This window comes from Chroicocephalus ridibundus, chromosome 1 (genome assembly GCF_963924245.1).
Source record: "Chroicocephalus ridibundus chromosome 1, bChrRid1.1, whole genome shotgun sequence".
NCBI lineage: Eukaryota > Metazoa > Chordata > Aves > Charadriiformes > Laridae > Chroicocephalus > Chroicocephalus ridibundus.
In genome coordinates this window covers 9,076,965-9,090,167 of record NC_086284.1, presented here as the reverse complement: position 1 = coordinate 9,090,167, position 13,203 = coordinate 9,076,965, and the positions used below count along the sequence as shown (strand labels likewise).

General features: G+C 41.7%; 1 protein-coding gene across 4 annotated transcripts in view; it reads left to right on the top strand.

Moving 5' to 3' along the window:
• The window catches only part of C2CD3 (C2 domain containing 3 centriole elongation regulator), a 59,810-nt gene that overhangs the window by 8,677 nt on the left and 37,930 nt on the right, over window positions 1–13,203 (top strand). For all 4 annotated transcript variants that reach the window (XR_010070093.1, XM_063327787.1, XM_063327796.1 and 1 more), the window contains exons 10-18: window positions 819–1,037; window positions 1,506–1,618; window positions 3,502–3,620; window positions 4,615–4,737; window positions 6,895–7,362; window positions 8,269–8,420; window positions 9,584–9,827; window positions 10,397–10,580; window positions 11,889–12,069. Coding sequence is in view for 3 of the 4 variants with exons in the window: in XM_063327787.1 (XP_063183857.1) it covers window positions 819–1,037; window positions 1,506–1,618; window positions 3,502–3,620; window positions 4,615–4,737; window positions 6,895–7,362; window positions 8,269–8,420; window positions 9,584–9,827; window positions 10,397–10,580; window positions 11,889–12,069 (1,803 nt within the window). In the remaining variant the exon portion in view is untranslated. The remainder of the gene's footprint in view (window positions 1–818; window positions 1,038–1,505; window positions 1,619–3,501; window positions 3,621–4,614; window positions 4,738–6,894; window positions 7,363–8,268; window positions 8,421–9,583; window positions 9,828–10,396; window positions 10,581–11,888; window positions 12,070–13,203) is intronic.

The following is a 13,203-nucleotide window of genomic DNA, read 5'->3' as shown; positions in this document are numbered from 1 at the left end:
TGTGGCCTTGTGTGTGTAACAGATATGAAATGACTCACATCCTATTATCAGTCTTTGCACAACGTCTCTGTGTGTGTAAAATTTGCATCTGCTTTGCAGGGACAGAGTTCACATCAGCAGAGTCTGTTTCTGCGATGATTTCTGTTCCCTCCTATAGCTGTAGTAAATAAATATCTGTTCTGACCTGATCTAAATTGTATTCCCCTTTTTCCATGTCAGAACCAATAAAAATGTCCCTAAAAATGCAGTTATTAAGCTTTACTTGTACAATACCAGTTAGTGTTAAGGTTTTATGACTCTCTTTTTTCCTAATTCAGCTCCAAACAATTATTTCTGAAACTTTTCTTATTGCCATTTTTGCATTCAGATAAAATTCAACACCAAACCATTGACAAGTCAAGTCTTGCAAATAAAGTGCAAGTGAGATTTTAGCTTATGACAAAAATCCTGTTGCTGTTCCTCTGCAGCAGTGACTTGTCCACGTGTAGAACTGTATCTTCTCCCTTTTTTTTTAATATGTTATTAAATAAAGCTTTTCTTTTTGAAGAATTAGGCTGCATAAGCTTTTTTCAAAACTCTAACAATGGGGAACATGTGCTTTTTTTTTTTTTTTCAATTCTGTACCCTAGATATTGTATATTGTAAGATTTCTGTTATGGAGACCACCAAATTTGTTGTAAAAAATACATTCAAAAAGTGCATTTTTCATTAATCATGAGCAGTTTTAAAATAATATCCCACCAAGCTACAATTTTCCCTCCATGTGGTCATGTTAAGAGTGTTCATGTAGTCCTGATTCTCAGTTTTTATCTCTTCAGCTGCTCTTCTCCTAGGCCTCTTGGTCCTCCAGAAGATGACACAGAAGAAGCAGCTCACGTCACATCCCTGAGCGCAGACAGGTTGGCATTGCTGGGGCGAATCCACCTAGCCAGAGTCGTCATCGAAAGCTTGAAAATCCCTCCGGAGAGCATCCAGATTACACCAAGGAAGAAAGGTTTGATGGGGAAGCCTCCGAGGCCTGCACCAGTTAGTAAGTGGTAAGGAAGATTGTTTCTCACCAGCTTCTTACTTGTGCCTTCAGGGAAGATTTCTCTGAGGTCTGTTGTGCTGCCCAGCTCACCTAAGCTCTCCAGGCTTCTCAGGTGCTCTTATTTCTCTGCTCCTCGCAGGAAATTGTATACCATAGACTTCTGAAAGTTAGAGATGAGAATAATTTATCCTGATGTGAGCTCGCTTCAGGCTGTGCTTTTTTTCTGGGATTTTTGGGGAAGTGCAAATGTGCTTTGTGCGTGGCAGTACACTGAAAACAAGAGGGTTGGTTTTTTTGAGAGTCTGACATACATATAATCTATTGAAGGAATTAATAACATAGCTTGTTCAATTACTCTAAAAAAAATAGAGTACCAATAAATTGTGAAGATGAAACTTGCCTGCTCTGTTGAGTTTCATTACGTCCATTAGATTTCTGATGGATCGCGATCATCCGTTCGCTTTTTCATTCGTAGCACCTTCTTTGTTGAGTACCACTTTCCCGTGGGAGCCTCCAAGGATGAAAAAGGACAGGTCTCCATAACAACAGAAGTAATTCGAATAGCCTCAAGCAAAATCACAGATGCTGGTAAGAACATTATTTTCCCCCCTTGTATTTGTTTTTGTTGACTCCTTCATCTCTTAGAAATTATTTAGTAGCATTTCCTATGTATTTCCTTTGCTGCCTGAAAAATACGGTATGATTAGTGGCACCTCTGCCAACAGAGTTGCTGCGCTGCAGTAGTGGAATGGTCCTCTCAGGGAGGAGGAAACCAAGTGATTTTTTTTTTTATTCTTTTTTTTTGGCTTCCAAGAAGTATTCCTATTGGGATTTTCAATTTTCTTTTCCTAGGGACGTAACAACAGGTCAGTAAACCCCTGTCTTCATTTCAACATAAAACACATATCCTTTCTGCAAAAGTATGAGGATGATAAAGTACTTTTAGAAATATCGGAGATACTTACATCTCAAATAAATAATTTTTCCAGGTGCTCAAGTATGTCACATAGCTTCCACAAGACTCAGAGAGTCTGCTGGATCCAAGAGATCTTGAGTCCTGTGCTCAAATCAGTAGATGTTAATCTTTTTACTGAGAATCACCAGCGTTTGTATCCCTGAGAACAATTTATGTTGTATGTCTCTCCTCCGTGCGCAGAGAATGCTGTACTAGCGAGATCCTCTCTGCCCAGCCTTCCCAGAAACTGGAATTAAAACTTTGAAATGCCTCCCCGATACGGTCTTTCATTGGCCTTGCACTTGAGAGATCTGGGGGTAATTCTGAGTTCTCTTGTATATTCTCCGTTCGTGTCCAGACAAAACATCTAATTCTTCTGAACCTGGGCTTTTAGTAGTGCAAAAATACTACAGCCTCCTGCACTTTGTCTTGTGTAGTTACATCCCAGCTCTTTGGAACCTAGAAGAATAGACAGGGCTAAAAATAATTTGAAGAAGCCGTCAAGTCAATCCGCTGTACCGTTATCTTTCCTGAGAGCTGTTTATGCCCAACGGGAAAAATTCCATAGCCATCCCAGGCAAGCTGTAGGAGCGCTGCACCTCCTGTTAGAAAAGTTTCCTTATGTCTAACCTGAGTTTTTCTCATCAAAAGAAAAACTTTATCCATTGTGAACATGCAAAGCATACTATTTCAATGCTGTTGTACTCCTTATTCTTCTCTTTTCTAGACTAAACGCCAATTCATTCAGCCTTTTCTTGCAGACACTACTTTTCTCCTGGACCTGCCATTATTCTTGCAGCCCAGCTTTGACTCTCGCAAGATAATGTCTTGAAATACATTGTTCTAAATGAGGCAGAGTTCTCCCACTGAGGAAGGGAAAGTCTTACTGCGTGCTAAGATGACAGAGTCTTGGTATCAACTGCAGCCTTTAGATGCTGCTATAATATTAACTCTGCCGTGCCGCCCTCCTGGTCTCAGAACTTTTTTCGGTCTATTTTCTGGTCGGATTATTTTCTGGTCTCAGAAAATGAAGAAGGGTTTACTTTGGGCTTGATGTTAATAAGTAATGCAGAATTAAATGATTGTGTGTGGAACAGAGCAGTCTCCATGAGAAAGGTTATTTATATTCAGTTAATTTTGAATAATTGTTGCTCCTGTGAGCAACAACAACGACAACAAAAAAGAAGTAAATTAGCTGCAGAGTTGTGATATAAATTAATAGGTTGAAAGCTCGAGAGATTCTCATTGAGGGTTCCAGCGACAGCCCTTTCCCCTTCAGCTCCCAGCCCTGCTTGGTCTCTCATTCTGGCAGATGTGCAAGCGCGCTCTGTGTGTTTGTCCATCCTTCTCAGAAGTGCCCTCGTATCGCTTTCCCCTCGTACCTTCTGAGCTCCGTGTGTCTCTACTCACCCGGCGTCTTCTCTGCAGAGACTGAAGGTTTCTCTGCTCCAGATCAAGCTCAAAAGGTTGACTCTGAACCTACTTAAGAGCTCACAAGTCTCTGTCTTCCTTGCAGTGGTGAAATTTCAGCAGCGGTTTGTGTTCCCTGTCCATTTCGGTGGAACGATGATAGAGCACTGGTGGAGCTCTGACCTTACTTTTAAAATCTACATGAGAAAAAGCACCCAGAAAAAGGTACTTATTGAAGGTCGTTTGTACTTTGTGCACTGAAAAACAAAGAAATTCTTTGCGTTTCTATTTCCTCCAAATCCTTACGCGGACAGCAGTGGCTTCTCTAAGTCTCTGCAATGCTTCGTTGCAGTTGCTGCCATCTCAGCCATCAGAGGCAAAAGAAAGTAACATGGTTTGACGGAGCCACTTCTTAATTGACCATTGCCACATATTATGAAGGGAAATGACATTAGGTACAGATAGCATACGTTAAACTAATTGCTGTTCAATCTTGTTACCCAACTAAATGATTTTCCGAGTTCAAGACTGACAGGTGAAAAAAAAAATTGCCCTTCCCTCATCTTTAAAACTGATCTCTTGCTGTGTAAACACATTGGATCATCTACAAGCATTAGTCTTCAAGGAGAACACAGCTCGTTTAGCGATATAAAATGAGTTAATGTGGATGCAGTTGATATCATTACTCTGCCCCACAGTAAGGGGAATAACATGAGGCGTGAGAAACTGGTGTAACTTATGCATTTGGGGGGAAAAAAATAAAGTATCTTTTCGCTAAAAATATTTGCATAATCATCTGCATGTGACGAAGACAGCGAGAGGTGTTAACTCAGCTTCTGTTTTGCTTTAATCAACGCCAAGGATATCTGCCCATCTGTTCTAATAGGAGCTTTCCTTTTAATGGGTGAATGAATTGCAGCTTTAAATACGGCAGTTTTGCTCAGTTAGTAGGATTTGGGATGTTCATTTTTGCGTTAACCTGGAACTGTTTGCTGTAGGTACTGGGAGGATTTTCCTTGTCGTTGTCCTAGTGATACTTGAAATTGGAACAAAGGGAAACTTTCCTTCAAATCCTTATTGGTAAAAATAGTGGCGTAGGACTGGGGAGGGCATAGGAGGGACGACAGCTTCCCAGAAGGCTTCCATTTTACAGTATGCCCTTAGTTCTTTAAACCTGACTGAAATCTTGCAAAAAGGATTTTTTTTTTACTGCCCTCAGCCAGTGGCCGTTGGCTCAGCAGCCCTTCAGCTGTGCAAGGTTATTCAGTCGGAGTTGCTCGCTGTCAGCTGTGAAATACTGGTGGAAAAAGAGGAAGGTCAGACACAAGTTGGCCCACTAAAGGTATGTGTTTTACCATGTAGAGTTTGAGTTAAATGACCTGTTGCTACCAGTTGTGGCTGGATGTTCTCTCTTTTTTCTTTTCTTTTTTTTTTTTTCTTTTTTCTTCCTCTTTCTTTTCTCCCTTTGCTTTAGTTTGCTAGCTCTCAGATATGAAGGTTTGTAAGACCAATACAAGATGACATGAACCTTTTTTTTCCTTAGGGTTTTAGAGAAATATTTTGAACCTCCTCCAAGTCTAAGGATGTTGCTGTGTGACGTTCCCCTGGCTGCAGGGTAAAACGAGGGTCAATAAGCCAAAGCTCGGATACAGAAACCTCTCTACAGGCAGATTTTGATTCAGGGCTCAGAGCTTTGGCTTCTGCTCCACACATGACATGAGCTGAGGTCTCTCCTGACGCAGAGGCCTGATGCTCCCCGTCATTGGTACCACCATTGTGATCTTTTGCTGGTACCACCATTGTCATTTCAGGAGTTACCTTCGCCACAGTTTCTACCAGCATGCTCAACTGCTCTTTGAGAAGGATTAACAGTCCTGACAGCACATTTGAGAGATTTGCCAGTTCTGAGGAAAGACGGATCTCTAGATCAGCACGTGAAGGGTTAAAAGAGTATTTGGGAGTTTTACATTCAGAGCTCCTAAATTATTCCCAGAGAATGTGAGCGTGGATTGCTTCTGTCCCTTTGTAGTTCATGGCATGAGCGATGTTCTCTGTCACGGGGGCTGTGAAACATCTTCCAGAGAAGCCATTCAGCAGAGCTTCCAGTAGAGGAGCTGCAGAAGGGTGAAACAAAACGTAGAGGTTAGGTGTGAGAGGAGTTAATTGAAGGTAGGAGAGGAGAAATGGTGTGTGGGGCAGGAGAGAATGGAGCAGAACAGGGGGTGAGAGGAGAAAAGTGGAAGGAGGCATCGTGGGGACTTAATGAACTGCAGTTCAATGGAAGAACTTGTGGAAGGGGAAGCTAATACTTAAACAAAAGTGGTTTTGGTCGCCCTGTCTCTTAGGTTTTGCGTGCTCGGTGTAATACCTGTCTGTCCAGCCCTTCTGGGCAGGTCATGGAGGATAAGGGATGTCAGCGATTGAGCCCACTTCACATTTCTTGGGTTCTTTTTGGCAGATGGCCTTGAACTCCTCATCTTTGGACGTCTTCTTTATACCTTTTAGGAGTAGATACCGCTTATGATCTTTTGCTGCAATATCTTGTCTCCTCCCTCCTAAGTCATAGGCAAAATTCTTGAGTCTGATTATTTTGTTTTTCTTATTTGGGCATTTTATGACTCCAATCCTTTTCTTTATCCTGTTACCTTATCTTCTGGGCTTCAGTTTGTTTCTCCCCTTCTTGCTGTCCTGTCCTGTGAATGAATCCAGCAGATCTATGATGCTCTGTAGCAATTAACACTTGCAAATTAACACTTGCAATTCCTTTAACCCTTGTTCTGGTGTTTCTTTCATTGCTTTCACACACACATTTTCATTCATACCAGTCTAACTATTTCTCTTGCAAATCTTGACAATGTGAAGAGGCAATTCAGGTGGAGGACAGAGTGTTAAAAACAAAACAGAAGCCAAAACCCCCCAACCTCAGAAAGACAAAAAAGCAAAATAAAAGCCAACACCTCCTAACCTTCAGAAAGAAGACAAATGCGGTGGGATATGTTGACCATTGGAGAGAAAAAGAAGGAGCCCACAGAAGGGAGAGGTGTTAGGGACAGCTAAAATCAGCAGGGGATGTAAAAGTGAAAGGGCATTTAGAGGCAAACACTTATTTTTCATCATTTTTTTTTCAAGCAGCGAGTGCTGCAGCAAAGTGAAGCAAATGACAGTTGTGATACTTCGTCACAGCAATTTTAACCTTGGCGAAGCAGGTGTTCCTCTTTCAGTCAACTTTGTCATCAGTTTTAATTTTTTCCTTTGTTCAGCTACAATTGTGTGGTTTTATACTTGAGTTACCGCTTTATTTGATAAAACAGCGTGTTATTTATTTTACAGTGACAGTTGTTGCTTGTAACCACGGTGTGTCTAAAGGTAAACCTTCTGGGTGATGATCTAACAGTTCTTGAACGAACGTGCAGTGCGTTTTCCTGAGTTTATGTTGCCATCGCTTGTCTTTTTATGGGGCACGTCTTCTGATCTGCCCGCTTTTCCTTGCACAATGCAGGTATCTGTAGAGCTCGCAGCCGATAACAAAGACTTCACCCGCACCGCTGCCCGGTCAGCAACGGCTGGGCAAAGAGTCCCAGCCCATGCCGTAAGAAGTCCCCGGCTGGAATTCCAGGAGCCCAACAAGAAGAGTGTAAATGCAGAAAGTTCTCGCTGCTCGAAACTTAACGACTGTGAGGACTCGCAGAAGACGGGAGCAGCCAGAATAAACGTCGTGCAGCCACCACAGGCCGTACCGACCTCTGTAGCTCGTAACCTGATGACACAAATAACTGCATCAGAAGAGGATGGATTATTACTGCACGTGCTCTTGATGGTGCCAGAAGGAAAGGATTTTGTTGCTGAAAACTGTGGGCTCCACAGCTCTTGTAATGTGTATTTAAACTGTAAACTGCTCAACACTGAGGAGGCAACAAGATCTGCTGTCGTGTGGGGCACAACACAACCCGCCTTTAATTTTTCTCAGGCAAGTCACAAGTTTTCAGCTTAACACTGATTGAAACGTGCTATTCCACACTGACAAACGTATTTCAAAGATAAGTTACTTTTATATATGTAGGAACTTCTCTGCTCGGCTCTGTCGAGTATATTGAAAGGATTTTCAGTATTGTTTTGGCTGCATTGCACAGTTTGAAATGCAGTTCCTTGGATAATAAATGAGGCTTTTGAAGTACAAAAGAAAAATAGTCAGAAAAGTTTAGGTTAAAGCTGAAAAAAAGTTGACTTCTCCTTTCTTCCGTTGATGACATCCTAACATGCAGATGTAGAATTTTTTCTGTTCCACTGCTCGATGTTCTTTTTCTTCTCAATGGATATATCGGCACAGAAGTGTGAGTTTCTGTCCTAATATGGGCCAGAGCTTTCCCCTGGCAAACAGCAGCGTTTCAGACATTTAATAATGTTATGAGTTTGTAATTTTTTTCTGGACGTTTTGCTTTGGAAATGTCAGGATGCCCAAATGCATTTTTTTTTTTTACATTTAACAATACCTAGTGATCTGTTAGACTCCTTAGTCTTCAGCTGAAAGAGTGAAATGTAAAAACATAGAAAAAGACATCCGAAACAGTTGTCTGAAGTGATTTATCTGTTGTTTAGTAAACAGGCATTTAAAGATAAAAGCAATGTTTTTTAAGATAGCATATGATCATATTTTAAAATTTCTCTAAATTGCATTTATTTTCCTAGCTAGCTCTTTTCCAAACCTACCAGTTTTCTGAAACTTGTTAGGCAAGTGCGCATTTAATTTTTAATTTCCCTATCTAAAGAACGCAATTCTGTAGATTGGAATAATGTAGCATTACCAGAACGCTCTGTACTTAGTGAATAGCTTCCACTGTATTCCGTGTACAAATTCTGCATTAAACTCTTCCAGGTGATGCCTTTTTCATTGACTTCCAAACACTTGGAGCGGCTAAAGAACAACGTCATGATTATCGAAGCATGGAACAAGATGGGAAGCCCCGGCTGTGACAGACTGCTAGGATTAGCGAAACTTCCTCTGCATCAGTTTTACATCTCATTCAAGTAAACATCCTCGTTGCATTGTTTCTTGGGCTGGGATATATCCTAACTGATGGGGAAGAAGGGAAGGGTGGTGTCTGGGGTTTGCGTGGGAGAATTCTTAATTGTACGTTATAGCAAAAGGCATTTTTGTCCTGCCAGGTTTCCTCTGGCACTTTCCTACACTGAGCAGTTCATGGGTAACTTACACTCTCCTCAGACAGAAATACAAGGGAGAAATAAAGACACTTTGCTGCATCAGGTTTGGAGCCAGTTTAACTGAATCAGAATGGCTGCACAGGAAAACGAAGTGTGGCTTTCCTTTGGTGATTTTCCAAGATTGTGACGGATTGAGTGATTTTGTTCCTGATTATGCTCTGCAGAGATCCCGCTGCTAGGGATAACGCTTGTGGTATCAAAAAGGTCTCTAAATACTTCCTGGTTTAATTGTCGTTTTATCCTTTTGGTCTCTCCAGAGCTCTTTGTTCTTTCTGGTTCAATGTTTTGGCTTTTTGTTCAGTCGAGAAATATACCTGCTAAAACCAATTTAAATTAATGGAAATACTGGATAGAAGAGATTCTTTTTAATGCGAAGGATTAATTCCTTGTATATTGGTCAAGGTAGTGATAGGTGGAAATCAGATGGCACTGGAACTGACTGGCCACTACTTTGTTAATTATTAGTGTGTCATTTGTATAATTGTTTCAGTAATCTACTGTAGTTTACTTGTATATATCTTCAGTGTACTGTTAGAGGTTTTTACATCTCTCCTGCAGACTGTCCCTGTTCCTTCTTTTCTTCCTGCCCAAGTCCATCCCCAAAGGCAAATAACTGCCTCATAAAACTATAATATGGCTACAGTATATTAATAGGAGTCTTGTTCCAGTTCATCAACTCGCTCACGGATCTCTAGGCTGGCTTATAGCTAAGGCTGTGCTCATTTTTGGAAAGCTGTACTTTGTCATTGCTGAAAATAGCCTTTTCCATTCTGCAGCTGATGGACCTGTCCTTTGTGAAGATTAGTGTAATTGAGCCAAATTTTGGAGGAATGGAGATAAATTGGTTTCTGACTGCATTGGAAGTCCCATCTAAAATGAGCTTTGTGTGATCATGTTCGTATTCAGGTGGCTCATTCTCATGCTGGGGCTTTTTTTGTTTGTTTTTCTTTTGTTTTAATCTATTCTAGAGATCCGAAGATTTCCCACCTGCTCCTTCAAGCTCAGTACCCCGTGGTTGCTGTGGACAGCTATATGCCTGTGGTAGATGTTTTCACTGGCAGTAGAAGTGGAAACCTGAGGGTCATTCTGGCAATGGGGTCAGCTGAGCAAATAGTGGCACTGCAAAGGCTAAAACATGATGAAGGAATGGCACCTCCCGTCACACAGCGCCCTTCCCACTCTCTGGACCCTCCTCCTGCGGAGCACGCAACGGTATCATTCAGTAAATTCCCATTCTTCTTGTTAGGGACATGTGAAAAGGATTTCACCCGTGGGTTCACTAACAGATGAGCGATCCACAATCTCTTTTGACGCTGTAGCTAATTTTGTTATAAATGATCGCTTTCTTTGCACAATTATATGGTTTGTGCTTTTTTCTTACTCGCTTTTCCTGACCAGTCTTGACATTATTGCCTTTTTTACTGCCCTGCATATCCAGTGCTTCAATCTACGTGACAAGTGCAGTTAAAGAAAAAGAAATCTAGAAAATCATAACTCTCACAGCTTTATTCTTTACCATACAGGTTTTGCCATTACCTTTGAGTTGGATATGTAGGAACTTTCATGCTTTTTCTGTGCTGTGTTTTTTTTGGCTTTTGCAGAAAAAAAGAAAAAAGCGCTATCAGGCTTTTGATGTTTCTGTGAACTTCAGGGGCAAAATAGCAGATAGTGATTCTGAACCCTCCTGTCTCAGGCGTCTTAGAATCTCATGTTCCCAGCCCTCTTGTATGCTGTTTCCTAAAGATACGTCCTTTCCATGTGGATTTCCTTTGGTTTATTAGCAGTTAGACCAAGAAGGGGAAGACCTGATGGAGCACGTGTTTGAGATCCATGTGGAGAGTGTGAAAGGACTCACTCCCTTACAGTCCACCGTCTGGGGAGAGGCTGACTGCTACGTGCAGTACTATTTCCCAGTTCAAGAGGCTGGTTGTGGTGCGCTGCAAGGAACCGAATTGCATGGGGAAGGTAAGTTTCATTGATGATACATCCTTATTTAGAGCATAGCTTTAGTTAAATATTGTTTAGTAATGTTCTCGCTCCTTAAGTAAGAGGGTTTGTATTTCTCTGAGCTTCCATAATGCATCCAGAGCTTGCTTTACGCAGATCCACATAAAACTGTACTTGGGCTGCGTCAGTAAATTAAAAGCCTGCTTCGACTGAGGCAGATGACAAGGTTGCCAGAAAAAAAAGACACCTAGTTCTGAAACTCTTCACATGGTCCTTCCTTTTTGTTAAAAATCCTAGAGCGCTTCGCCAACTGATCCTGCAAAGATGCGAGAACAGATTCACAGGGAATACTAAGATTGTATACCGTTAAATTCAATGAAGGCTTTATATACACAAGCCTTTCAAGATGCTCATTTTCATGCATACACCAAGAGAAGGCTTGCCTGTTTTAGATCATTAGGATTATCAAGCAGTATTTACAGAATCACAGAATGGCAGGGGTTGGAAGGGCCCTCTGGAGACCATCCAGTCCAACCCCCTGCCAGAGCAGGGTCACCCAGAGCAGGTGGCACAGGAACGCGTCCAGGTGGGGTTTGAATGTCTTGAGAGACGGAGACGCCACCACCTCTCTGGGCAGCCTGTGCCAGGGCTCTGCCACCCTCACAGGAAAGAAGTTCCTCCTCATGTTGGGATGGAACTTCCTATGCTCAAGTTTGTGCCCGTTACCTCTTGTCCTGTCACTGGGCACCACTGAGAAGAGCCTGGCCCCATCCTCCTGACACCCACCCTTTCAGTGTTTCTAAGTGTTGATAAGATTCCCCCTCAGCCGTCTTTTTTCCAGACTGGAGAGACCCAAATCCCTCAGTCTTTCCTCGTAAGAGAGATGTTCCAGTCTCCTCATCATCTTGGTAGCCCTTTGCTGTCCCCATTCCAGCAGTTCCCTGTCCTTCTTGGACCGGGGAGCCCAATAACTGCAATTGTAGAAAAGGACTTAGTATTGATCTTGAATGGTTGGAATCACTAACATCAGTTTCCTCTGAAAAATACCAGTCAGTAACATTGTTCCATAGCAACTCCTGTGGACTATGTCAGCTTCCAGACACATCCAACAGTAGTTTTCAGCCTGTAGTAGTAGTCTCATGGGAATGCATGAATTGCTTGTGAAAGATTTGGGAAGTGAAACTCAGAAGAGCAAACCTTTTGACAGAAGACTTATTGTCCACTTGGGACAATAAGGAACTTCAGGAACTTCTGAAGGATCACAAATAAAAAAAGGTTGAAACGCCTAAATGCAAACATTTTTAATCAACTCTGCTTGACTTGTAGGCATCAAATTAAAGCCGTTTCGCACAGCAACCACTTTGTGCGTCCCTGATCCCATCTTTAATGATGAACATCATCATTCTTTGTTGGTTCCTGCTGATGTCCCAGTCCAGAGGCTCTTGGTCGGTGCATTTATGGCACCAGGAGCGGCTGGAGGAGGAATCCAGTTTGAAGTCTGGTGCAGGTACAGAATAACATCCTGTTCTTTGTAGATGTCACAGCAATACAGATAGAGACATACGAGGATTGAAAAATGTCTAATTGTGGGATGGATATTTAATAATAACTGAGTAAATGGTGAGCTCATCAGCACTGGGTGACGAATATCTGCATTTAAGATTGCCTTTAGGACATGTGAGCCTTTTTTTCCCCTCCAAGAGTGCTGATTACTCTTTTCTTCTTACAACTTCATTAGAAAGTGTGTGCTCTTCGTTTGCTTTCTTCCACTTTGTTACCAGCGTAGTGATCTAAAAGTAGCGTTTAAACTCTTGGCCCATCTAAATTTTACTTAATAGCACCCTGGCAGTATAATTTTAATGTTTTGTGGGGGTTTTTTTCCCCTAATACAAGTCACCAAGTACAAAAGAATATACTATAAAATGTTTGTAAGTTCAAATTGTAGTTTCTTTGGCAACTGAAACGAATTACTGGTAACAAAAAGCAGAGACCATGAAGACAGGTAGCTTTAGAAAAGCATAATTATAATGTGTCTATTCTGTAGTAAACAAACCAAGCTATTTAGAATTTGCAAGTTCACATGAGAATTGTTACCTGCTGGGTGTGTTTACATTAATGGTGGTAATGACCAGAGAAGCTGAAGTGACCAATTGTTAGTGTCTGGCATTTCAAAAACTGCTTTAGCTCTGTTTCCTGAGGAAGATTGGACTTCAGTTTAATTGTGCCCTGACAGATCACTGATAGCGGCTGGTAAATCTAGGCTGTTTGGGGTGAAAGGAGCCGATTATCGAGCCGGAAGCCTTTTAAGAATTCTATAAACGTCGTCTTGTCAGCTGGCAATATTTGAAATGGAAAAAGCTTACCAACAGATCCTTGTAATTAGGAAGGAGATTAGATACTGACTGCCAGATTCCAAATCAGGAGAGTTCTTGCTATGATGCTGTCAGCATCTTGAATTACTCCTAGAAGCGTAGGGGGAACAAGTAGAAACCAACAGGGCTATATTCCAAGATGTTGGGGATACTGTTCAGGCAGGACTCTACCCAAGGCTCAAACAGTCCATTAATGTTCAGGATTTGTCCCCAAATGGAAAGAGAAACACAAGTCTATAGCACTGCCATGTTACTCAGTCACTGCTGCT